The following is a 26,159-nucleotide window of genomic DNA, read 5'->3' as shown; positions in this document are numbered from 1 at the left end:
CTCTGCGCCTCACTTTACCGCTTTTCCTCACTCCGCGGAGGGAGAAAAAAGGTATTTGGGAAGGGAGTAAGAGAGCGCACACTTCGTTCCCTACTTAAAGGCCTCCCTTCCCGAAAAAAAAAAAGCAGCGCCACTCCCTCATCCCACTCTCCCATTTCATTCGCTAAATGCGCCCACCTCCTCTTTTACCCTGCCCATCCCAATCTATGGTTCCCCATCAGTGTCATCCCCACTCCATTAACTCGCTACCCCTATCTCTTAACTGGTGTGGGTCCCCTCTCCCCCTATCTTACCCTTTCCAACGTTATATATCCTCCCTCCTCTCCGCCCTCTCTCTCTCTCTCATGCTATAGCACGCTCCCGCTCTTCGACTGTTTTTCCACCAATCGCCTGCCGCTTCCCCTATCTTCCCCTACCACCGCCTCCTCCCTCGCTGTCGCTTCAACCCGCCTCCCGCCCGGCTGGCCGCCTCTGACTCCGCCGCCACAGCCGGTTCGGAGAGATCGTTCGCAGCAGGCCGGGCCCGCGTTCGTCTCGTTGCCGGATACCGAGGCAGCGTGTTCCCACCACATGTTTGCCGTGTGCGCCTCAAGAGCGCGTGCCCAACGCAGCCATGTGATCGCTTCGAATTTCTGGACTCTTACCCCGCAGTCAAATCGGGGTCTTCTCGTGCCCGTTTTGAACGCGGGATTTGGCCGCTGTGAGTGTGTACATCGGTTGGCGGCGTTTTATCGCCACGACTTCTTGCGATTTGTTTGGATTATGGAGCTCAGTGTGTGATAAGTGAGAAGAAAAATTCGGCCGCTGGCGAAACGACGCATTGTGATTTTGGATTCACTCTCTGTGTTTTGTTTTGCTCGTGTCATTCCGTCGGAGGACTCCATAGGATGTTTTAGTGAACGTTTAACCGAATATATTTGTATCGTAGAGTCAAACGCAGTGTTTAGTGGTCAACGCTGTCTCGATATTCTCAGTGGTGTTTTTATGCGTGTGGATTATTGCAGGAGTTGATCGACTGACGGATTATCTGTGCCCCGAATTTTAGTGTGTGTTGATGTTTTATCTGATTGTTGACAATCGATCGAATTGATTGGTTACGCGGCCGATTTAGGATTGAAAGTTGCTTACTTTTTTTTAGTGTCATTGACCAGAGTTTTCGTTACACGAAAAAAAATTGAGGGATTGAAGACAATTTTCGGCTACTAAATATTTCAGTGGGCTCCTGTGTTCCTGATTGTGCTGAACTCAAAACACAGTGACGACCGTGTGAAATACATCAAAGGCACTTGTCAGGCTCTGCTTTCCAAAGGAATCGATAACTGTAAGGATTAAATGATTCTGCGATACCCACCTCGAGGATTGTTACAGTGAAGAAAATCTTATTTATATTTTTGAGGCTGCGATAAGCCCATCTACCGCAAGGACCGTTTGCACGATAGCCGAGATAGCGGCGACTTAGTAGCGTAATTCCCCAGGAGTAACCTGCGCGAATCGCGGCCGCGAGGGAGAGCGCTTTCGGCCGCATCGGATCCACTCCTCCGCCGCTCAAGGATTACACCAAAGAACGACGAAACGCACCATTTTCCGCTAAACGAGGAATAATGATACTTCAAGAGGGACGATTTTGAACTTTTACAACTCCATGAATTTGGAAATCGAGGAATTTTGTGTCCATTAGTAAAACGAAAGGAAGTGTCTCGTCCAACGTCTCAACCTTTATCAATTACAATATTGTGTCAATAGGCAAATTTTTAGTGCTAATCTGCTTTCCTTTATTTCCCTTGTTCGTACCGCTACTCTTTGGCTGTAACGGCAGCATTACCGACCCTACTGTGTGGTTCTTTGATCCTCTTAGCTGCTTGGAAGTGAGGAATTCTCTTTTTATTTGATCGTTTGTTTTGAACCGCATCTAACCTGTCTATTCATCGTTGATAATCCGTAAGCTACAATTTAGGTTCAAAAATGTTCGAGAGATAAAAAAGATAAGACATTTTCAACGGAAAGAAGCAGTCATCTCATAATGCTAATGTGCTTGATGTGATTATTTTTTCGTGATAGCGTGGTCGTGATAAATATATCTCTGTGATTTTAGAAGAAGATACGCATCATTCCCTTATCGTAACATATTATTTGTCCGCTGAATGTGTTGTTAGGGATACGAGAAAGTTCCTACGGTGTTCAAACTCTTGGGAGGTATAAAAAGAGAAGAAATTAGTGTTGCAATGTGCGAAAAGCTGCATGGATTCTAACAGGTTTTTCTGCAACTCTATAAAAGTTATCCTCGATCGTTCCTTGCGATTCTCGTGGTGTTCGGCTTGTCGGAGAGGGAGTTTACGTAGTTATCGTCAATGGTAATTACGTCGTTGATAGTCCCGCCACTAATGCCTCCATCCCTCGCTCCATATCCATCCCACCCCCTCCTCCTCCTCCTGCGTCGCTAGCGCTCCCGCAACAAACAAGACCGCCCAAACTGCGGCGGGAATTGCGGCAATGACTTAAACGAAGAGGCTGGCGCAGAAATGCAGCTGTTAGAGTGAGCCGTTCAGACCATCAGAGTCCACCCTTTTATTTTCCCTCTCGTGCCACCGAGGTAAACGATCTAAACGCCTCAATCAACTCGAAAATTCCCGCGATAAAGAATTAATAACTTTTGTTTACCTTCCTCCGAAGATATTCATTGGCCCTCCTCCTCAGTGAAGCTGAAGAAGAGAACTTTTTATTGTTTTCACCTTTTCGCTTTATAGTTTATTTGTTTTCCAGCCGCCTGTCTCCAAAGATTTCAGTGAAGAGATTTCAGTTTTTTTTTAAGTGGGAGGAAGAATTCTTTCTTAAGTGTGAAAAGTCGTTGAGGGTGTTTTTGGGAAAGAACGGTTCAAGGGGTCGAGGTAGGAAGAAGTGTTTCCCCGGATTTTGTGAATAAAGTGCTCCGTTAATGGAATGCGACTCGTTAGGAGGGCTCGCCGCCGCCGTGGACGCCGGCGTCGTCGGTTGCCTGGAGACGCCCCATCGACGCCGCCTCCCTGTATTCCACGCCCACACTTCGCACCTCTTCCCTCACGGCAATCATCGTTAATATCGCACCCCTCGGCCGCCTCCCCGCCTCCCACCACCGCTCCCTGCTCCCTGCATTAATATTAATACGAGTTTTGTCCTCTTTCGGGGGACAGGGGAGTAAAAGGAAGAAGAAAAGGGAACGGACGACAGCGGAATAATACCCTTAAAAAAAGACTGAATGGGATATTGAGTCCGACTCGAGTGCAAAGAATATTATTGGCGGAAAACAGTCACAGTGTGCTGGTAAAATATAATTTTTGACGGCATCATTGCTTCAATCCGTAAAACAGGGTAGTTAAAATAACGGATTAATTCAATGTCGGACGTGTTTTGACGGTGCTTCAACATTTCTAAGTGTACTCAAGGTTTAACGAGCGGAGTGTTATTGTGGGCTATTCTGAGTGTGGATTTCGTGAGTTCACGAATTAATGTAAGAAGAAACGGATCTAATCTCAAATTTGAGTGCGATATTATCTTGTCAACTCGCACGATCTTTAATTTTTTAACCGTAATCTCGTGTCTGTCCTTATCGAGCCATCTAGAGGATTACTCGAAGTGAATACAAGCGTGGAAGAATCGAGTGTGGGAGAGAGGAAGGACGTCCTAGTCTTTGTGACAAACTCAAGAAGCGCGGGGGACGAGGAGATTTTTGGCGCCATTGATGAGGAGAGCTGCACGGACCGCATCACGGGTGAGGTCCCCGTGATTTATGTGCGTGCGCGACCTCTCCGGGGGAGGAGAGGAGGACGAGAGGGCGGCGCGAGAGGCGGGAGGCGGAGCGGCAATCGCCGCGGACGGCTCGCTCGCTGCGACGGACTCAGCCAGGATGCATCAGCCGGCCCAGCAGCAGGTCCACGCCCCCGGCTCGGCCAGCCCCCAGGCCACGCAGATCCCCTATCACCCTCACCACCTCCCAATACACCCGCACCACCACCACAACCACCTACCCATGCACCACCACCACCCCGCGGCGGCCAGGCTGCACCACCCTGGCCTCCACCACCATCACCACTTGTTCTACCCGCACCACCACCCCAACAGCGGAGGGAACAACAACAATAGCAACGGCAACGCCAACGGAGGCGCGGGAGGGGTGCCGGACCACTCCACGCCCCCGCTCAACCACGTGCCGCACCTCCATTCACCCGCCGCAATGGTCATCCCATCGATACCCAGCCCTCTGGACAGCGGCAAGAGGAACGGGAATGGCTTCACCGGACTCGGAGGGAGCCTAGGCATCGGGTGCGGCCCCCACGGTGTCGGCAGCCGGAGCAACAGCCCCAGCATGGGCGGAGGCGGCGGGGTGACGGCTGGCGAGGAGGCCCGTGCCCCCGGGGTGGTCAGCGGGGGCAGAATGACCCCTCCCTTTGCGAACGGCAGCGTGGGGGAGGCGTCGAACCACGCCGAAGACTCCGTTACCGCCCCGGAGGACGTACGCCCGGGTTCGACGTCCAGCACGGCGGCCGTAGACGCGCCGCAACCGGCGGCTGTGGTACCCCAGTTTGTCCCACCCATGCACCACCAGCACCAACCCTCCTGCTCGCCTCCGGCTCCGCCCCCGATGTCCTTCCACCGGCACCACCCTCCCGCTCCGCCCCCGGTCCCCTTGGCCCCACCGCCGCCACCGACGCCGCCTCCGTCGCTATCCCCATCGGCGTCGAGGTCTCCTCAACCGCCCCCGCCACCGCCTCCGCCGCCCCCGCCGATACCCCAGCTGCCACCGCCGCGGACGCCTCCGGTGAGCTCGTGGCACAAGCACGTATACGCAAAACCCCCCACCACGCCAACCCCGCACTTCATAGCAGACATTCTGGGGTGGCAATCTGGTAATGGGGTGAAGAAGGAGTCTCACCCAGGGCACCACCATCCGCACCACGTGTTGGAACCCGAAATACCATCCCCAACGAGGACCGCGACTGTGAAGAGGCCAATATCGGCCGCAACCCCCACATCGCACGTCCCCCGGGCGAGGAGTATCTCCCGGGGAGACGATTCTGCGCCTCCGATTGTTGTGGTGCCGCGAGTGAAAAAGGCCAAGACGGAGCCGATTGGTGAGGACTACGAGGAATCCTCCGAGGACTCAAGGAGGAGGAAAGAGGTCGTGGATGAAGACGGAAGCAGAAAAGGTGGTGGTAGCGTCGCCGAAGAGGACGATGATGACTACAACACTTCGGACGGCGAGGGACGGATGGTGGTGGACGTGGGTGAGGACGAGGAAGAGAGTATGGAGCCGCTGAATCTGACCACAAAAGGGAGCAGGGACTCTTCACCAGGGTCCACTGGTAACAGGAGCACGCCGACCCTCTCCACTTCCCCAACGTCCCAGCTTCAGCACCCGTACGCTGCGCACATGTACCATCAACACCCCTTGCTCCATCCCCTGCACCGCATAAGAGTCGGGGCACCACATACTCCCCCGCTGCCCCCTCCGCCCCCACCGCCGTTCAGGGAACCGTCGGTGAACGGGAGCCCTGGGATCGCCGCGCCTAGGAGGCCTCTGGGAACGCCGACGACGCCGCCGGTCAACGGACGGGACGCGACGCCGTCACCGAAGGCGACCATTCCGGGGGTGATCCCATCGCGGCCGCCGGTGGTGGGACACGTAATCAAAGGTAAGCACTAAGGCTACTATATTTTATTTCAATCCTTCTCTTCCTTATCAGTCCATTCCGTCACCATTTAATCCTTTATTGTGTTGTGACAGTGATAACTATTATTCTTTTCGCTACCCCAAGTTTACAGTATGATTCGGATAGTTAATTCGACGCGTGAATCCTTTCATCTGTCAGAATCTCAATCAGTACCTAGTGTGAAATTTTATGTATAAATTCTACACGAGATTGACAGGTTGGAATGTCGCGTCAATGGTGATGACCATGTGGTATAGAAAAAAAATAGGAAGTTATTCAACTGATGCTGATAATATCAGCGTGTGGCGTATTTCTATCCTGTTATGCCACACAGAAAATCCATACCTAGTTTCTTTCCCACGGTCGTGCTTTCTGACTTGGGAGTTGAATATCTGAGACTTTTTTCCGAATATTTAGAATAACCCAATGTATTAAAACCATACTTACTGTTTATGGGTAGATAGTGACAATTTATCATTACATGTTCAATCCAGATTTTGTGAGACTTACAAAATTAAAAATTACTCCTATTTACATAGGCTTATGGTTGTAAAATCCGGTACGGGAATCAAAACAATTGAAGAAGAAAATTTATTGTTTTGCTGCTTTCAAAAATTATTAACGAATTTTATTGACATTATTTGATCCTTAGAAATGTCCCTAATTTTTTAGTTTATTGTTTTTATTTTATGACTTTTTCAGAAATTCATGTGACTTATATTTCACCAAAATGCATGAATTTCTGCGATTTATTTCCTTAATTATATAATAACACCATAGGTGAGTTCTTGGGGAAATGATGTCTGGAATAAAAAAAAATCACCTTACGATTGATTTATGATGTGACTTCCGTAGGTACCGCATGAGACCATCAGATATGAGAGCAAATGAAACCTGATCGAAATCGTTTTTTTTACACAATAAATTGACTTCAAATTAACTGTAAAAATAATATTCATACGACCAATTATGATTATTTTGTGTGTGATGCGTTATCGGCCAAAAACCTTTGCGACTTAAGTTCATTCAGCCATACATGAAATTTCATTGGAATGAAAGTCGAAGGGAATATATTTCTAGAAATTCAGCATTTGTCGTGAATTCCGACGTGGTCAGGTTTTTTTTTTTTGAAAGCTAACAATTGGAAACTTAGCGTCATTATTTCGTATCATAATACTTTGTTATGTATATTTCTTTCTTATTGTATTTCCACTGTGATTTTGATCCAATAACCCACGTTAATATGGTTACAAAATTCGTATAATAGTTGCAGTTAGTTTAGTGAAGAGGCGTGAATTTACCATTTTTAATAAATTTCTTTTTCAGTCTTCAGCACCTCATTGTAATGCATGATATATTCATCTTCACCGTCTAAATCAATGATATCAAATTCTAGATAAACTGAACACCTGATTAATCTGTTGGAATGTCGCGTTAATGGAGGTATGCGGTACTGAGAAAAGATAGGAAGTTTTTCGACGATGATAACAGGAGTCTGTGATGTACGTTAATCGCTCAGTCGGCGGTGAGTGTGAAATATGTCATTATGAAAATCCTTTATTTAGAGGGAAGGATTAACAAGATTTTGTTCTGTGTCTATTTGGTATCGTGATTCGGACGATTTTTTCTTCATCGGAAAGAATAAATGGGAAAGTAATTGTTACAAATACATTTCTGTTTATTTTCTCCGTCTTACTCTGAACATGATAACTAATAACCTTAGTTGTCCTGAATGCTATCTTAAATCATCATCATCATCATCATCATCATCAATGGTCAACAATCCTAGGATTGGTTTGACGCAGCTCTCCACTCAGTTCTCCTATCAGCTAATCTTTTCACTCCTACGTATTTCTTCTCTTTCACATCTCTCTTTACTTGTTCCATATATTTTGTTCGAGGTCTTCCTTTTCCATTCTTGCCTTCCACCTGTCCTTCGACGATTGTCTTCATCACGCCATCATGTCTCAAGATGTGGCCTATAAGGTTGTTCCGTCTTCTTATTAAGGTTTTCATGAGGCTTCTCTTCTCTCCTACCCTTCTTGGGACTTCCTCGTTACTAACTCGGTCGATCCATTTGATTTTCATCATTCTTCTGTAGCACCACATTTCAAAGGCCTCTATCCTAGCTTTCTCCGCTGCGGTCATTGTCCATGCCTCACTTCCGTATAGGAGCATACTCCGCTATCTTAAAGTGTATGATACATTCGCAATATCCTAAGCCCTGATTCGAAGCTTTCAAGAAGAAAAACATACATAGTATTTGTGATATTCTTCTACGCGCAGTTTGGAAGTTAAAATTTATTTCGAAGCCTTGAAAAGTGTATTTTTTCCAAAAATTGTTAATGAAACAGAATTTTAGCTATCGTTAGGTAATAGGCAATTTCATACTGTGGTTCTTTATCAGCGTTGATGTTGCAGTATTTCTTCCTGGCAATCACCCGGATAATTCCTTAGGTTTTCTTTGGTATCTTTCAAAGAGCCATATGCCGCAATGTCTTTTGAGTGTGAGAATAAAAAAATATTTTTCTGCTACTAATCCAGATGATAAAGTAAAATATAGGTACTTTTCTGTTCAGAGTTTTTGAATATTTTGAGCAAAGATTTTGCTCGACAAATGTCGTCGTTTGTTTCGCGATCAGGAATACTTCGTAACTGGCGTTAAGTCTATGCTTTTTTGTAAGTATTCATTTTTATATTCTAATATGGACATTTTGATGTTAAATGTGCTCAGTGTGGCTTCATTAAATGATGGTAACGTTTTGTATTTTCTTAAAAACTTGAAAAAGGGTGAAGCCAAATTAGTGTTGTGGTTTTTGATTATTAGTATGTCCTTTGTGGATGAAACTAATGTAAAGTTCGAAGTTAAAAATCCGTAGGAAAGAAAGTCTATAAAATTTAGGGTAATTGAACTTCCCTCATGGAGATTTGGACGGATTAGGGGTGATATCGCGAGGTGTATACATTTAATTGCATGTATCACATAGCTATTTTCGTTGGTTAAAAAACAGTTTTATTTGAACCATCTTCATTGCAGCTTTGTTCAATTGAAAACTCTTAGTGTCGTAAATAGTATGAAACATTACTCGCTGAGATACTTCTCTTCACTGTTTTTATACGAAAACGAGCGTATTGGGGGATCATGTGTCTTGGTTAAAAATGTTGGAATGTGTGTGTCAGAACGCTAGAATGTACTAATCAAGGAGAATAAACTAAAATGGTAAACTTCCACTCAATTTTATTTACTTAAGTACCGACCCGGTTTCGACACGTAGTGCCATTATCAAGGTCTACAACCACCACCTTGATAATGACACTACGTGCCGAAACCGGGTCGGTACTTAAGTTAATAAAATTGAGTGGAAGTTAACCATTTTAGTTTATTCTCATGGATATAAAACATTTCCACCAGATATCGCCGGACACTGTGAATTATGAAGTAATCGAGATTTTTTCTCTCTATTCTTCGATTCACCCCGAGCTCTCCTCCTTCTCCTGCGACGTTCTTTTCATTTCTCTCGCCGCCCATTTCACTTCGTGGACGTGTTCCCTCTGGGCATCGCAGCGGCTGAGACTGCGCCTCCCCACTGCACATCAATTCTCTTCCTCGCTCACTCGCTAACCCCTCACCAAACCTCAACATTCGACGCTTGAATAGCAACAGTCCCCCCCGACCAACCAACCAACCCTCTTTCGTCTCTTTCCCTAATTTGTTTTTCCCTCCCCTCGTGAACCCTCGCGAGAGGTCCTGTCGGAGAATGGGAGACACTTTTCATCGACCTGTATGTTGCCGTGGTGAGAAAACCCCTTGTTACTTTTCCTTGTCCTCTTTTTTTCCCCAAATTACTCTCCAATCTCCCTCCCTTGCGGTTATATTATGGTTCCTTATCGATGTTTTAATTTTTTCTTTGCTATGACGGGTAGCAATTGTTTTTTTTTTACTAGTATAGCCAATGCGATGTTTTTAATAGTGTGGCCAAATTCTCCCTCACGAGAATATTTTCTCGAGGTTATATGCCTTTCTTATGTGGTCGCGTCTCTTTTTACCGTTTTTAAAGAAAATTCTCCTCCGTGTTACCTCTAAGGTAGGATCAGGCCTGAAATCACAATTTCAAATGGTAATTCGGTGGTATTCGATCGGTGATTCAGTAAAATTAGTATGATGAAAAAAGTCTTCCTCATTAGCCGTTTTCTCCTAACTTGAAAATGAAAAAAATGTAAATGTTGCCGCCCACTTAACATGAGTCAGTGGCGTCATTAATGTTGTGGTTCATTAAGTCGTTCAGAGAAACCCAATATTTGATGGTAAGAATCGCTTATTTGAGTGTTTACGATAGCGAATCCCGTGAGGCTTATTCGAGAGGAAGAGAAGTATCGGAGAGGCGGGCCCGTAGATATTGCGGTGCTTATCGCTGGAGAAGTAGGCGGCGGATCCAATAATAGATAAATACTCTATTTTGATATTATAAAAATACTCTATAATACAAAAATGTTGAACGGGCCAATTCTAAAAATAATTGTGTGTACCTACTCGAAGATGCCTGTAGGGATCCTATTAATTACCTGGGTTAGAAGTCATTTTCTACTACCCTTTCTCTCCTAATTGTGAGATTCTTTGTACGCTAGTAGCTTTATTTATTTCATCCATGTCTTAGTTTTTGTTTCAGGGTAATTTCGTAGCCTTTTTCTCTAGTCGAGTCATTGTATTCTTATCGTTCAAAATGTTTTCTTTTATCTCCTAGATAATTTCACGCCTTCATTGTTGTTACCGTTTCTATCAGCTATTTTGTCTTCTCCATTGAGATTTAAATTACTCTGAAATTTTCGATTTTTATCTTTTTATAGGTTACTTTACTATAGAGCATAAATGTCCCTACTATAAGCTCACGGAATTAACTACGTGTTAATAATGACATACTCATACAAATGCCAGGGTGTCAGTAGATGTGCTTCACTTAAAAATGGCTTTTCAATATGCATAGCTTAGTCGCATTTATTTTTTATTGAAATTTACCGTATTTTATTATTAATTTAACGATTCATATTTGATAACTCATATCTATCGGTATCCCAGTTGACTATCATTCAATTCAACATATTTTCAAGCGTTGCGTCAGCGTCCGATTTCACAAACTGCATGTTTTCTCATATTTCTTTTGTGGAGGGATGCCTCCATTTTGGAACTAGTTAAGAAGTCTACCGTGAACGTAAAAATAAATCAACTTCAAGACGAGGCGAAGCTTATCATGCCCCAACAATCCTGTTGATGTATTTCCTCAACCGAAATTTTATTTACACTAGATAACGTGGTCAGATTCCTATTCTGAAGAAATTCATTAGAAAGTTTATCTGGTAGCCATGAGTTTCACACTTTAGCTTTCACATTATCACAGTGGAAATTGTTTCATTTGTTCCTTTTAGCCTACTTTTTGAAATATATTAAGTTAGCAAAAATGTGGGAGGCCTATAGGAATGAAAGAGATTATAAAGGATTTATCACGTTTCATTTTGCGTGTTTTGCAAACTTGCCTTCCATGGACTAATCTCGGAGCTGAACTTAATTAACCCATCACTATATTTGATTCTTAGTTAGATTAATGATTTAGATACAAAATAGGTCTTAACATTTGGTGTCATCTGGTGTTGATGAATTACTTAACCTTTACCTTCCTTTAGCCTCATCTGGTCGTTTACAGTATCGCCGTTTTCTTCGCTTTTATCAAATTGCAATGTGGTAAATGTGACGAAAGTTAATGAGGAAATGATGGATGAATCGGATAGGAAAAAGAAAAATCGTCAGTCTAGTAGTCCGCGCTAGTATAATTTCTTAGCCATAGAAAGCGAAAGACCTTATATTTTATATCTTTGGGCATAATTTGTTGCCTGATTGCTCCGAATAACGCTCCTGGAGAAATTTATTGAAGCGATTTCGCTGTGAAACAGTAATAATTAGCTATTTATTTGGCAAGGCCTTTTCCGCGGATTGTCGATTTTCGATTAATCATCAGTCTTCCAATTTTATCATTATCATAATGGTAACAGTATTTAAATATGGGAGCAAATCATATTCCCCAAGGCTTTCCTTCTAGCGTAGATATTTCAAATATATATTGGGTAAATATTTTCTATTCGTTATTTCGTCTTCGTACTAGATGTTTATAAACATTTATTGTTTTAGTTTTTGGTGCTAGATGATTCTTGCTTTAATTACCCCGTTTAAGCAATAAATAGCGGCACAGTCTGTGCTGAGATACACCGCGAAGAAATCGGAGAAGCACTTTGTTCCGGCGTTACTGCGGCAGCTGTCTTCACATCTAAAAAGGCTAAGAGGAAAAATGTTGACACTTTAATGTTTACCCTCATATTAGAGTAACTTCCCGAGAGGCCTGAGGGGCAATCATGCCTTGTTTGGCATTCGCCTTATCATTTTAAGTTTGCAGTGGAAACGGATAGTATATATTTTCGGGTGTCGGCAAGCAGCGCTCGAAGTCTTCCTTGCCGTACCAAATCCCTGGCTCTTCGACAAGCGCTTCAGGTGTTATCTCATCTATTCTATGCTGTCATTACGAATATAAGTCAACTTATTCCATGTTTCAATAAATGAAAATTGATGTGAAGTCGGCATAATCTTTGTGATTTTAATGGAAGAAATACTTAACGGTTTGGCTAGTTACGAATTTTAAGCCAAAAATGATATTGTTGCGTATCAATCGCTGCCATCGCCTGACAATGATTTTGCAAAAAATAGGGTAGTATATGCATGAAATTTTTTTTTTTTCAAAATAGAATGAAAAATATGAATACGTTTGACCACTTATTGGCATAGGCTACCATCGTATATATCCGTAACGGTTTGGCTAGTTACGAATTTTAAGCCGAAAATGATATCGTTGCGTATCAATCGATGCCATCGGCTGATAATGATTTTGCGAAAAATAGGGAAGTATATGCATGAATATTTTTCATTTTTTTTCAAAATAGAATGAAAAATATGAATACGTCAGACCACTTAATGACTTAGGCTTTCAATCGTATTTCAGTGGAACCAATGGAATAGATAAATTGTTCTTACTACCGGCATTTTGAATAAGTTTCAATTGTAAAATCTTCTTTTTCTTATTATTTACGCAAAAGAGAGGCAGGTTTTATAGAAATAAGAGAAGTGAGAATATTTTGCAATTATATTAGATTTTTTTAAAGATATATGAATAAATGAATTTTAAATTACTTTAATAATTACTTAGTGATTTAATCAGACAAGTTTTCTGACCTATTGAAAATTTTCTCCTCATTTGGAACCGATGAAACCGAAACAGGTGCCTGAAAAATTGCGGCCTCCTGTGCAGCTGTGAGTTTCGTATGGGCAATACTTTGGGAAGAATGCCATTGGGACAGTCCCTGTTTCACGGCGGAATTTGTAACCAACTCCTTGGCTTCACGTATTTCTGAAATTCTCGCAGAAAGCCATATTTTCTTGGGGCGGAGGAACACAAAGACATCCCTGTTCGCAGGCCGAGAAATCCCGAGCGAGCAAGTGTGTAGTATATTTGTTTGTTCATTTACGCCCTTGGCTGGGTCTCCTCTCTCTCTCTCTCTCCGAAATATCGCACCACATTTGATAACCTACAAGTGTTTCTGTTTTTTCGCCCGGCAGTCCTTTCACTGCACTCAGATTATTAGGGAAAAGGCGAAGTAGAAGCCATAATATTCGCCCGGGCTCGCATGCGAAATTCCATCTCACCGACTCTTGCTTTAACACCTCGTTCTCCAAAACCGTGACTTATATCAGTGAGTGTTTCATGAAGCCGATGCGGGTGAGACAATTATCATTTTTGACCCAAATTTAAATCCTCATCTCGTTCCTAATGGAGGTATTGAGAGAATTTTGTTTTGCTCTCAGATTGGAAACTTTCATTCATCTTTTTCTCACTGATGCGCTTATTGACGTCAACATAGTACGACATTTTGGAGGAATAGCCTTGTCCATTCTTTGAAATACTTTTTATTTCCGAAATATAGATATTCCGAGTATTTTCACTGTAAAAAAATGATTTTTGATGTCAATTTTCTATACTCAATGGAATTACTGAAATAAAAAAAATGAAAATAAAATCAACTCAAAACTAAACTAAAAACCTGATAAAGTTAAAATAACTAAGTCAAAACTAAGCTTAAAACTTGCCAAATTAAACAAAAAACTGACTCAAAAATAAAATAAAAGTCGCTAAAATAAAAAACTGACTCATGTGATCTTACGATAGATTGGAGATGCAGTTGGTATTTGAGTAACACGTTATTTCTTGTCTCGTTTGTCATCCTCTGACGTCAAAGGCTCGGGTTTCAAGTAAATACGCTATCTCTGAGGAGTGTGTTTTTATGCTGCTTGTGCGGGCTATATTGTGAAACGAAAAGAATATTTGGCTTTCTCACTCTTTTTATCGCTTTGTATGTAAGAATCATTGGGTAGAAGCTGCTGATGGATAGTGGATCTAAAATGATGTGATGAATATTGGGTGGTTAAATATTTTTCACTGTCTACCAAACGTTAAAATATAATATTTGGCATATTTATATGTCTTCAAATATCTATTGGTCACATTAATTATGCTTGCTTTTGGCGGGCTTGTCTTGATGAAATTCGATTATTCGTTTTCTCAATAACGAATTTCATAAAAATCAGGGATTGCAAAGCCTCCTGACTTTATTATTTGATTTTCCGACTACATTGTTTTACTACCCGTGTTTAAATAGGAGTTGTTTGTCTCACAATTTAATTTGAAAAAAAAAGCTTCAGCACCTTGCTGTGAATACTTAGAGCGCCATACATTGCGTTATTCTGCCTGTTTTCTAGTGGAGAATGGTTTTACACTTATTTTGAACTAGTGATTGGTTTATTGCTATATTTTTTATGGAAATTATACGGTAGAAATCTACCGTAGTGTGAATATTATTTAAGTTTAACATTTCTAGGAGTGACAGTCTAATAGGGAAATTAGGGATTAGCAGGCAAATGTTTTATTATCCACTGATGATGAAGCCATATAAATATAGTGTGAATAGTGGAAATAAGTTCGAAAACGTTTCCTCTCATCCAAATTCAGCTATGATTGTGGTTTCAATATTTTTATAACATTTGCACATCCACGCTTAGTATATGGAATGGATGTATGCACCAAGGGTAAAATTCTCCATAAAAATCATTTAGTTCAGCCGATTTTTGAAACCGAAAACTGACAGTTACTAGCCTGATGTACTGCCAGTGAAACCAACGAGACATACTCTTCCGTCATGGATTTCTGAATCGGTTTTTCGAGCAAATAGGGCGAATTTCGCATTAGGGGAAGATAATTTTGTACTGTAACTGGAAGCATAGGTACCCGACTTACAGACTGTTTGGCAATTATTATTTGCACATGGTCTAAAATTCACTTTGGACGAGGAGGAGTTTTTGAACTAGCTAGTAGCATGCCTGACCGAACTGGGGCCATATATTGGGCGACCCGGGTTCGAGTTCCAGCTAAGCCAAATTATATTTTTTCGTGGAGAATTTAACTCTAGGTGTAAATAACTCTGTCTCCGAGACTGCGTACAAACCCACTTGTTTCATGCGGAGCTACGGTAAGGATAGTTGTGATTGAGATGTTCCCTTATGTATGTGGACGTAACAGCGGTGTCCGCCTTTTGTTCTTGGCGGCCGGTCGGTCGGTCGGCGTTTCTGGCGGCGGAGATTGGTTTGCGCATCGCCGCGACGGCCTCTCGTATGCGTCGTCGTTCATTTGAAAATTCAACCTCTGGTGCTTTTTGGCATTTATTTGATATTTCTCAATGCTTAAGTCGTTGTTTACTCACTCAAATATACATCTTAACTTATATCTTTGCTAAAGAAGGTGAGAATATTATGCGTTTCATAAATTTTTCGGCTACCTGTGCCAACAGTCAGTGGCGGGTCCAGGATAGAGACAAGGTAGGGCTAAGTGGGGGTTAAAATTCCAGTAGTAGTGGGGTTATGAAAAAGATGACCAATCTATCTATTCTAATTGGATACCCAAGAGGATACCCTTTATCCCCTTATATATCCGCCACTGACAACAGTGTAATCGAGTATTTCGAGGGTTTTAAACATCATGCTGAACGAATTCGATAATATTAGTTGGCCATGGAAATTAGGCGATTAATAGGTAAATGGCTTTTTAGAAATGAGTTGAAGGAGACATTAGGTCCAATAAAGATTGTTCAAGTATAAAGCATTGTGAATATAATTTTTTTTATGAAAGGTGCTCTGATACCAGCATATCTCATTTGATAGAGTTGTATTTAAATTCGATAATTTATTTATAGATTCAAATTATTTTGCCATGTTACTTACCCACAGCTGTAGTATACAATACCTACTATCTATAGCATACAATGAAGAGAGTAGTATTAGCCATTGCGAAATAATAAAATGTGAAATTAGGATGTTTACCGTGTTCTATTGGCAACATGATTAAGCCTGTTTCTTGTCACTTACTGTTACGCAATTGGGCCGCATTGTTCCATATATGTTTTCGGCCATAACCTTTTAAAATATACGACTTTCATCATTTGCACCTTTGTTCCAAACTAATGGCGGATTTTATTTCATTATGAAAAATATTTCGAGAGTGGATCGTCAATGTCCGATGCAGATCAGGCCAAAATCGTGCTTTCCTATTGACCCCAAGGATATGCTGTCTACCACTCGCTTTCACTAATTCTTCGCTACTTCTGCCAATAACGTGACTTTAAGGCTCACATTTTCCGCAGCCATTCCGATGAGCACGATCTTTGGCTCAAGAATCACTCTGACACGGTTAGAACAAGGACTCCCTTCTCGCGTATTTTGATTAATCAGTCGGCATGTTGTGAAAGCTCGGTGGTGAGACCTCGGATTTATTGCTCGTTTTGGGTATAAATTTTCAACCACTCTGTTGAGAGCTGAGCTCTAACCATTGTGAATTATGAAGAATTGAAATGGAAGGATGCTTATGTGAAATCAGTTTGCGAGAACATTTTTTGCAGTCACTTGCAACTTGCGTAATATTCCGGTGGAGTAAATTTCAACGAATGAAGGTATATTCACATAATTATATTAGTCTTAGTATATTCTATGGTACTTCTATTAAGTGAAATTTATCGGCCGAAAGGTATTTAACGAGAAATTTAAGTTTTATGTTGACTGGAAAGGCTTCTGTAACGAGCAATAAGTAGAATCGCCATTCCTATCGTGTTGTCTTGTTTTTTCCGACAGCGAAAATTTTTAATGGTAAAAAAATTTGCTTTGATTTTTTAAGCCAAATTGAGATCTTTATCAAATCGAATTTTTACAATTGACAGGTATTTTCCGGGTTTAATATTTGTAACTTAATTTTTCCTTTATGTTATTAATTAAATGCACCGATAAAAATGGGTGGGTATATTTGAACCGTTAAATAGCTATTCCCCAATTGTATATACTTGATATTCATAATTAACGTATTTTTTTAAATCGTTGACCCCTGGAAACATTTGAAGAAAAGAGTTGGGTTGTCTAACTTTTTACTGCAGTAAACCAATTTTCCTCCAAGTAAAATCTTTGAAAATAATTGAAAACAATTGTGAAGTGGCTGAGTAATTAACATATGATGATTTAAATTTTGATACCTCCCATTTCACTTGTTTTTAGATTTTCTCTGTATAAACTTTTCATTGTGCATCATTGTTAGTGACTTATGCCTTTATTATGCCATATTCATTGCATCATTTCATCATTGATTGCCTTTCAGCACATATTTTATTTACACATTTAGCTATGTTTAATACTCGCACGAGTGTCACTAGGTATTGCTAGAATTAATATTCGACACCTCCTTAGACCGGCACCGTATGACGTAATAGATTATAACGCACATCCATGAAATACACCACGGCACACGCGCCATGTGTTTGAATGTACTTAGTGTCAAAAGCACATTAAATGGTGAGTCGTGTCCATTCATCGAGCGATAAATAGCTAAGAGAATTTTCTGAAGGTAAAATATGTCGTTGATCTAATTCCCATTGTTTGCGAAAGCTGGAGGCCATCCATTTCTGTCTTGGTATCAAATTGAGTGGGCCGAGAGGGGTTATGAATCACTGCTTCCAGCAGTGCGGTCTCCGCGCAGCCAGCCCCAGCGGCGAAAGCCAATGATGTACTCCGCAGATGATCTACGTCACGTCTCCGAGTCGGAATATGGACGCTGGGAAGGAGGAGGCTGTCGTTTGTTATCGTCTTTTTTCGATTACGACGTGTTACTTCAATTAGTCGCTTGAGATTAAGTAGTTTTGGATAAATGAGCTACCAATTTGCCTTATTGACGGGGTTTTCTACTATATTACTACAGCGGTTCCCAGCCTTTTTTTCCTCACGTACCGCCCTCTGTTTGTACATAACTAATATTGTACCACCAAAAATGTAACATGCAAATTTTATTACATAAGTTCACTCCGGGCAAGTGATACTTTATGCGATAAATAACGGTATTAATGGAAACTTTGTTTTAAATACCCTATATAATATGTACACATATTTAGTGGTAAAAAGATACATTGTTATTGGCGTCCTCCATTACCGATATTTTTCTCCCCCAAGGGATATGCGTATCAGCGTTTGGGAACCGCTGTGCTACTATTAAGTGAACAATCGCGGCCGAAAGGGATTTTAACGAGAAATTTAATTTTTATGTTGACAAGAATGATTCATGTAACGGGCAATAAGTGGAATCGCCATTCTATTAAGGCGCTTTCATTTTTTTTATCCGATAATTTTAATGTCATTTAGCATTTATTTTTATGTTTTAGCGGAATTAGGATCTTTAATAGATTGAACATTTCCTCGATTTGATTGAAATTGTTTTTATTAATTTTTTGTAGCTTAAATTTTCCTTTATATTATGATTTTTTTTATCGTTACTCTTCTTTTGTTTCTTCTTTTCCCGATTACGACGAGTGACTTCAATTAGTCGCGCCAGATTAAGTAGTTTTGGATAAATGATCTTTTAATTTGCCTGATTGGCGGGATTTTCTCATTTCGTATACATTTTCCATCGTTTTGTCACGATAATTGTTCACTCAATTGGCATTTTATGGTTGCTATACCCAATATGTGGACCGCTCCCTTTATTAATACTTCTTGGTAGTTTCTTTGATGAAGCGCTCTCCTCCGTCATAAAGAATTTTTCGAACTATATATTACTTCGTTCGAGGAAAGTTTATTTTAATAGTCTTAATTAACGATTCTTTTAGAATTCCAATGGCAACTGAGAAGCGCTAGTTACCAAACAACAAAGATTAACAAACAAATTCCTAAGAGCAAACTCCATGTTGCCTTTCCTTTGGGCGTAAGATTTGAAATTTGCTATTTTTGGATAGTGCAGATTTTTTTGGGGAGAGGTTGGTGGTACAGTGGGTAGGGAACTTGGGCTGGTGATCTGTGGGACTTGGGTTCACAATCGTGTGAAGTCCTCGGATAGACCAACTCAAAATCCTCAAAGTGGGAGTAGGCCCAGGGTAAGGAAATGTTCCCCCATCCTGAATGTATGAAATTCACAAGCCTGAGACCTGTCTTCGAGGACTATTCCGCACTTTGAGGTTTTTGATTTGGAGTGCCCGATGGCTTCACACGGGATATGAACCCAGGTCCCTTCGATCAGCAGCCAAGTGCACTACCCCCTTGGCAACCTTACCAGCCAACTGCTCTTTGTTTATTTTTATCGTTTAGTTACTAGCAATTCTCGTTTCTCTTTGCAATTTTCAAAGAATGGTAAATTTAGACTATTCGGTTATTCCTTCCGAAGCATCGAAGAAATATATAATTAGCTCGAAAAATTCCTTGTAATGGAATAAAGTACTTCACTAAAGGAACTACCACGCAGAAGGCAAGACAAGGATAAAAAGTATGAAGGACTCGGGGTGAGTTATATCCTTACCTTACCAAACCAACTTTCGGGTTGCATCTCGGACATATTTTTAAAGCAGTTTCCCTAAAGTGAGCGATAACCCCTAGGGGACTGCATAGAGGAGGTCCAGTACCATCCCATAGAAGGCTGATTTATGTCTCCTCTTCTATCGCATTTTAGTCGGTTTCCAAAAATATCCGCGGCGCGGTAATGAGTGCAATACGATACACTTCTTTAAATATTTTGCAGTATAATGCTCGCAATTGCATTGAAAAGTTATTAATTTGATAGATCACATCAACATCTATATTAATTTCAGTCAACACCCCTAATTATATCTTATTTCCCCGTGAAACTATGTATATATTTTCCCATCAGCGACACGAATGGATACTTGTGTAAACCCATTTAAATGGGTGGCGGGTGACAACATATTTACTATAAGATATTAAAAAAAACTAACAAACTAACATAAATTTTTAGTAGGGGCCTTGCGCAGAGGTGCAGCTAGGAATTAAGGCTAGGAGGTTGTTTTAGACGCAACTAATACTGGGGGTGAGGGGGGGGGGGTTTGGAATACCCGCCATAGAGTAAGCGGGTGGTGCGGGGGCTTTCCACCAGAAAATCTATATGATAAATGGTTAAAAATGGTGAGTTTACGGCTTTCTGAGTGGCATTTTATTAATCGTTACACTATTCTATTAGTGATATTAATACAATTGAGAAAAATTGATAAAAATTAAAAATTTCCCTGAGCTCTGGGGAGGAAGGTTATCCCTCCAAACCCCCCCTTCGCTGCGCCACTTGTCTTGAGGATCCTCTTTTGTAATATTCGCGGATAAACCCATCGAGTCGTTGAGTGCAATAAAAGAAGGAATTCGGTGAGTGAGGATGGTGGGGGAAGAATCATGTCTGGGCGTCTGGCGTAAAAAGGGAAGAATTGTGTGGGTCCCTTATCAGCCGCAGGAACTCTTCTCCCACCTCTATCCTTGGTGGGCAGGTGGATGTCGTGAGGGATCGGAGTGTGTGTCTGTGTGATAGCTCTCGTCTGGGCCCTCTCGAAGACGATTACGGTCTCTCTCTTCCTCCAACAGAGACAAGAAATCGATAAGACTAAAAGAAAGTCGGAACTAGGTTTAGAAAAAATTATCCCGGCGATACAATGCTGCCGAGTTATCGTTGTTATCTTTCGAATGAATCAGTGATTTATCTAGACTAGAATCCTCTTTCTTAGAGTAATTCTCAACCGTTTGCCTAAGGTTTTGCTCAGGGGTGGATCCAGGATATTTTCTTGGGGGGCGGGGGTTTGCCAAGTCTTCTCATATTTAAGATTAGAACAAAAAACAACGTTTACTGTAGAAAATATTCTCTTTATATTGATATGAGAGTCATTAATATCGAATTTAATGATTCAGGCTCCGTAATACACAAAATAAAACGAACGCAATGACTACTGTATCAAAAATCTTGTCTAGTTTTTAAGCGTCTGGGAGGGACCCGTGCCCCCCATCCCTTAAATCCGCCTATGGTTTTGATTCTTGATAGCTAAGTAGGTATTTATAGCTCCTATTTTGCATCTCAATATTTTAGTTGGTTATGCGTTCAAAATTTTGTTCCGGATTTATTGCTCTTTTTATGTAAATCACGAAGTTATTAGCGTATGCTGTTTTTTCAGTTAGTACCTACTCGTTATGTGGGGTCTGTAAAGATTGTAAATTGCCTTCATAACTCCATTCTTTGGGCGATCGATGAAGACAGAGATTTTGAGAGCTTAAAGGTCAATACGGTCACACCTGAGAACAGGCATTTAAGACTCTTGTCCCGTTTGCAGCCGATCGCATCGTGGTTAGGTACTATTACAATCCGGCAAGTAAGCACGTTAGGTTGCGCAGATTAGAGGCCCGCAATCCTCGATCAATATAAGGTTTCGGATGCTTTTTTTTGTCAATTTTTTTATTTTAAGCAAAAAGTAACACTCGGCTCTCAATTTACAGTAATAGTTTAATATTTCATGTAATTAATATTGCCCCTTTTTTGTTAATCTACACCGCATCGTAAATAGCTCTTTTATAAGGTCTTCATAGCAGAATAATTTAATATAAAACGTAAAAGCTCATAAATACCCATGCCCAAGTGGGAAACAAACCCGGGACCTTCAGCAGGCAAAGACTACTCTGCCGCCAACGAGGCTGGCAATTTTTCCTCCTAAGTATAGAGACTGTTTTCACATTCTCCTCACATTTTTCCTATCGAACCATTTCTTTTTTCAATTTTTCTTCCAGTTCCTTAAAAAATTCCCCTCCCACCATTTTTCCATCTGCCGCTCCAACTCATTCCAATTTCCCTTTCATTTCCCCAGAATGAAAGCTTTCCCACTCACCTGCGAATATCCCAATACTTTATATCCGCCCTCCTCTTTTGTTTTTTTTTTATTCGGGAGTTCATTTCGAATTTAGCTCACCTACCCTCTCTTCCTTTCCGTTCGCTTCTTTTGTGATTCCGTTAAACCTTAAAACGCTCGGGAGGAGCCCATCCCCCCTCCCTCCACGCAAATGGCTTTTATTCGTCCCCTCCGTCTTCTCTCTCTCCCTCTGAGCTGCGTGCGCGACTTGGGGAAGTTTGTTGTGACACACCTATAATGGATTCGCTTTTCGGAAAGACGTTTTCTTTTCCCCGTTATCGAGATGCGGGAAACCCTCAGAACGTTGATTTTGAAGCATATTTATTACCGTTCTGGCTCAAGTGGAAGGTATATCTCATTGGCTTCGCGGATATAAAATGAGTGTTTATTTAATTTCACGTCTGATGAATTTATGCCCTCTTTCCGGGATCGATATATATTTTCTTTAATGCAGTGAGGGAACTTGAGGTTAAAACTTTGAGGATATTAAAAACTATTAGTGAGGTAAAGTGCTCATTGTCTACTTGTAATTATTTTCGTGTTTCTTCACTTTTTTTACGTTTCTGTATCATGAATGCACCCATCGAAATGCTCTGTTTTTTGTTTTTGCGGAGGATTTTTTTCACACCAAGCAGTATAGAAGCATTCGAAAAATGTGAAATGTTTTGATTATTCTTATAAATTTGATTGATCGTACATTTCTATTTTTGGTTTCTTCATATATTGCCTTTGCAAGTAAACGAAAAGTTTTAAAAATTACTTACTATCTTATAAATGTCTTAAATCCGTTTAATATGACAAGAAAGTATTTCCATAGTTTTTATAATGTTGATGAGCTTTGGTTTTCCTAATGGTTGGAGAATGTAGGCATATTGTTTTTACTTTCCTCGAACATACAAAGAATCCATGGTTTTCCTAAATCCACATTTTTCCCAGTTATGAATAAATCCAACGAACTACTCTGTAATTTGTTTTTGCGAAGGATTTTTTTTCAAACCAAGTAGTTTAGATGCATTCGAAAAATGTGGAATGGCTTGATTATTCTTGTGAATTTGGTTTATCATACCTATCTACTTGTGGTTTCTTCACATATTGCTTTTTCCTGTGAACCAAAAGCTTTAAAAATTACTGACTATCTTAAAATTTTCTTAAATTCGTTTAAAATGACAAGAAATGATTGGCGTGGTTTTTCAATTTCAAATTGTTTGATTTTCCTAAAGGTTGGAGAATGTAGGTATATAATTTTTTACTTTCCCCGAACATACAAGAAATCCATGGTTTTCCTATGCTTCATCTTCTTCAGTGAACGAAAAACTGCCAAAATCACAAACTTCGGCTCTCCCACGAGTCCTCTATCCTTTCTTCGCTGAAATTACCAAATTTATTCTTTTTATATGGTCTTCCTAACCCTTCATTTTTCTCGAGGCACACGTATTCCCCTCATCGTGATGGAGGCCTCTTACGGCTCCTGCTTCCTCCCTCTCCTCCATACTTACGGCCCAGTTTATCGTCCCCTCAGAATATTTCCCAATCCCTGTTCTCATTCCTCCCCCACTCTTGATCCACCCTTTCTCTCCTCTACTCTCTCTCTCCCCTCCCATCAAAACCCTTTAGTTAGTACCCATTGGCACCTCCACCTACCTCTCTTCCCCACACCCGCCGTTTTTCGACAGTCAACCATTATATTCCCATTTCCTGCACGCGAAAAAGTCGATATTTGATTGCATTATTTCACCAACTCACTCCCCACTCGCCTTATTAACTGATTTTCTTTACCTCTCTCTAAATATTTATTTCTTTTCATTTGTATCATTTAAGCTCCCTCATTTTTTCCCTCACTAAGTTCGTCACTTCAGTTGATGTTAGATGGCGCAGATTTGAACAGGCTTGAATACATAATGTGTTCTAAAAGTCAGCCTGGAGTCAAGTGGTAGGCTAGTGGGAAGAAATGGTTGGAAATGATATAAAATACAGTGGGAATGAAGATGTTACCGTGTGCCTGATGTGATTTTTCACCCAGATATTGCTATTTTAAAGTATTTATTTTCACCTTCAATCAAATTAAGGAAAATTTTATGCATATTTATTGATTAAAAAGGTAAAAATCTTCTCATACGTATAGTGCGCGCATTGAAATTCAACTATTTGCCTCGTGTAATGAGAACTTGAATCTATGGTCTCAGTTTTTTCAATCACTGCACATAATTCAAGTTGACTATTTGATATGCTGTCGCCTTTTTTACTTCTAAAACGGAGTCCTGAAAAATAAATTTCAATGTTATTTACACAATCTATGGAAAATAAATGGCAAATAAAACCAGATTCATTTTCTGAGGCATCTTGCAAGAAATTATAAGTAACATAACTTTTGCAATAACATACCTTACTGAAACTTTTACAACTATCAGAAATAATCAGGAGTAGCTGTCATGAAGGCACTAAACATATTAGGGTAATGTTTTTCAATAGAATAAAAAAATATCTTTCACCAGCAGTATTTTATCTTGGTATTTACTAATGGCAATGAAGATATTTTGTGACTTCCACAGTTTATTACCATAGAACGATCGGCTTCGGATGTCAAGTTTTCAAGTACAGTCATTCAATAAATTGTTTGACAACCGAAACCGATCGCTATATGTTAATAAACTGAGGAAGTCACAAAGTCACTTCATTTCCATTGTGGAGCCCTTCCACAGCGTCGTAGCTTCTTCCAATTTCGATTTAACTGGTACCTACTAGTTTTTTTGCCGTCTTCAGTATTGTGTCAATTGGTTTCATAACTCCATTCTTCGAGCGATCGCTAACAATTTATGTCAAGATTTAGAGAGCTTAAAGGTCAATATGGAGAGACCATTTTCTTGAGAACAGACATTAATGACGCTTGTCCCATTTGTAGCCGATCGCATAGTGGTTAAACCTGCAATCCGGCAAGTAAGCACCTTAGGTTACGCAGCTAATAAGCTCGACCTCGTGAACTAAAGAATGACGACTTGATGGTTGAGCTATAGACTCACTTGATGGGTTGAAGTTTCGAGACGAGTAGTTAGTTGGTTTTTACGGCAGGCGGGAAGCTGAAAGGAAGAAGGGGATTACGGGATACGACGGCGGTTGAAAATCAATGGATGGGATGGGGGAGGGACAGGCGTGAGAATGCGAAAAGGTAAGACGTCTGAATAAGAGGGTGAAAAGTCCCCCCTCCGCGATTTTTCCAGTAATACTCAGGGTATACCATTTGGGATCAAATAGGACTAACCTTCCCACACTTCCAGCCCGCAATGGGCCCACCAGGCTAGTTCGAAAATACGATTTTCACTATTTTGAGATATTTCAGACTAGAAAGAATATTTTTAATGCGGTTTTCGGCATATGAAAGCTTTTTAGCAGAGCACATGTCCATTTTTTTCAAGAAATTTCAGCGTGAAAATTAGAAATAGCGTTGATTTGAAAATTTGTAACTAGTGTTTTTATAAAATATTTTTGAGAGGGCTACAAAGAAAAAATGTTTTTCGGTGGCATTTTTAAATTCCTTTCGGCTAGTAAATTGGAAAAAAATTAGGTGGTGGAACATTGCGAAAAAATTAGGAAATGAGATTTTGGCCATTTTTTGCCGTTTTTTCTGCCCTGGTCCTACATAACACCCGTTAAATGCCATCTTACTTTGTGGGCCTCTAGCGGGCTGGAAGTGTGAGGAGGTTAGTCCTATTTGACCCCAAATCGTAGGCCCTAAGTACGGAAAAAATCACGGAGGGGGAATTTTCACCATCTTATTCAGCTATGCCCTTTAGACATTAACTCTTAATGGTGTACGGGATGATGTGTCGTGTAACCAAGCCGTAAGGAATAAATAAGGAGCTGGTTGCGCGTAGAGAGTGAATGTCAGAGGTGCGTAATCGGAGATGGCCATTAGAGACGGGGATAGAACCATTGAGTCTTATCCTTTATTGCCACTGAACACCTGATCTTTTTTTATATTCGTTCCCATCGTGCCATCCCCAACTATTCTTCTCTCATCGCTTCCTCTGAGAAATCTCTTCTTTCCTTCCAACTTTCAGTCTCATATTTTCCGATCTTTATTGTAGGGAAAGCTTGCCACTCCAGATGATAAAGTTGAATTTTATTACTTCCTCTCCAATTTAA

General features: G+C 40.8%; 1 protein-coding gene across 1 annotated transcript in view; it reads left to right on the top strand.

Moving 5' to 3' along the window:
- Window positions 1-489: 489 nt before the first annotated feature.
- LOC124155829 (trithorax group protein osa-like) overlaps window positions 490-26,159 on the top strand; it is an 846,253-nt gene continuing 820,583 nt past the window's right edge. Inside the window, exon 1 of the mRNA XM_046529960.1 lies at window positions 490-5,666. Coding sequence (XP_046385916.1) covers window positions 3,764-5,666 — 1,903 coding nt within the window. The 5' untranslated portion in view covers window positions 490-3,763. The remainder of the gene's footprint in view (window positions 5,667-26,159) is intronic.

Source organism: Ischnura elegans, chromosome 3 (genome assembly GCF_921293095.1).
Source record: "Ischnura elegans chromosome 3, ioIscEleg1.1, whole genome shotgun sequence".
In the NCBI taxonomy this organism is placed as follows: domain Eukaryota; kingdom Metazoa; phylum Arthropoda; class Insecta; order Odonata; family Coenagrionidae; genus Ischnura; species Ischnura elegans.
Note: the sequence above shows the minus strand (reverse complement) of the source record. Positions and strands in the feature narration are given on the sequence as shown.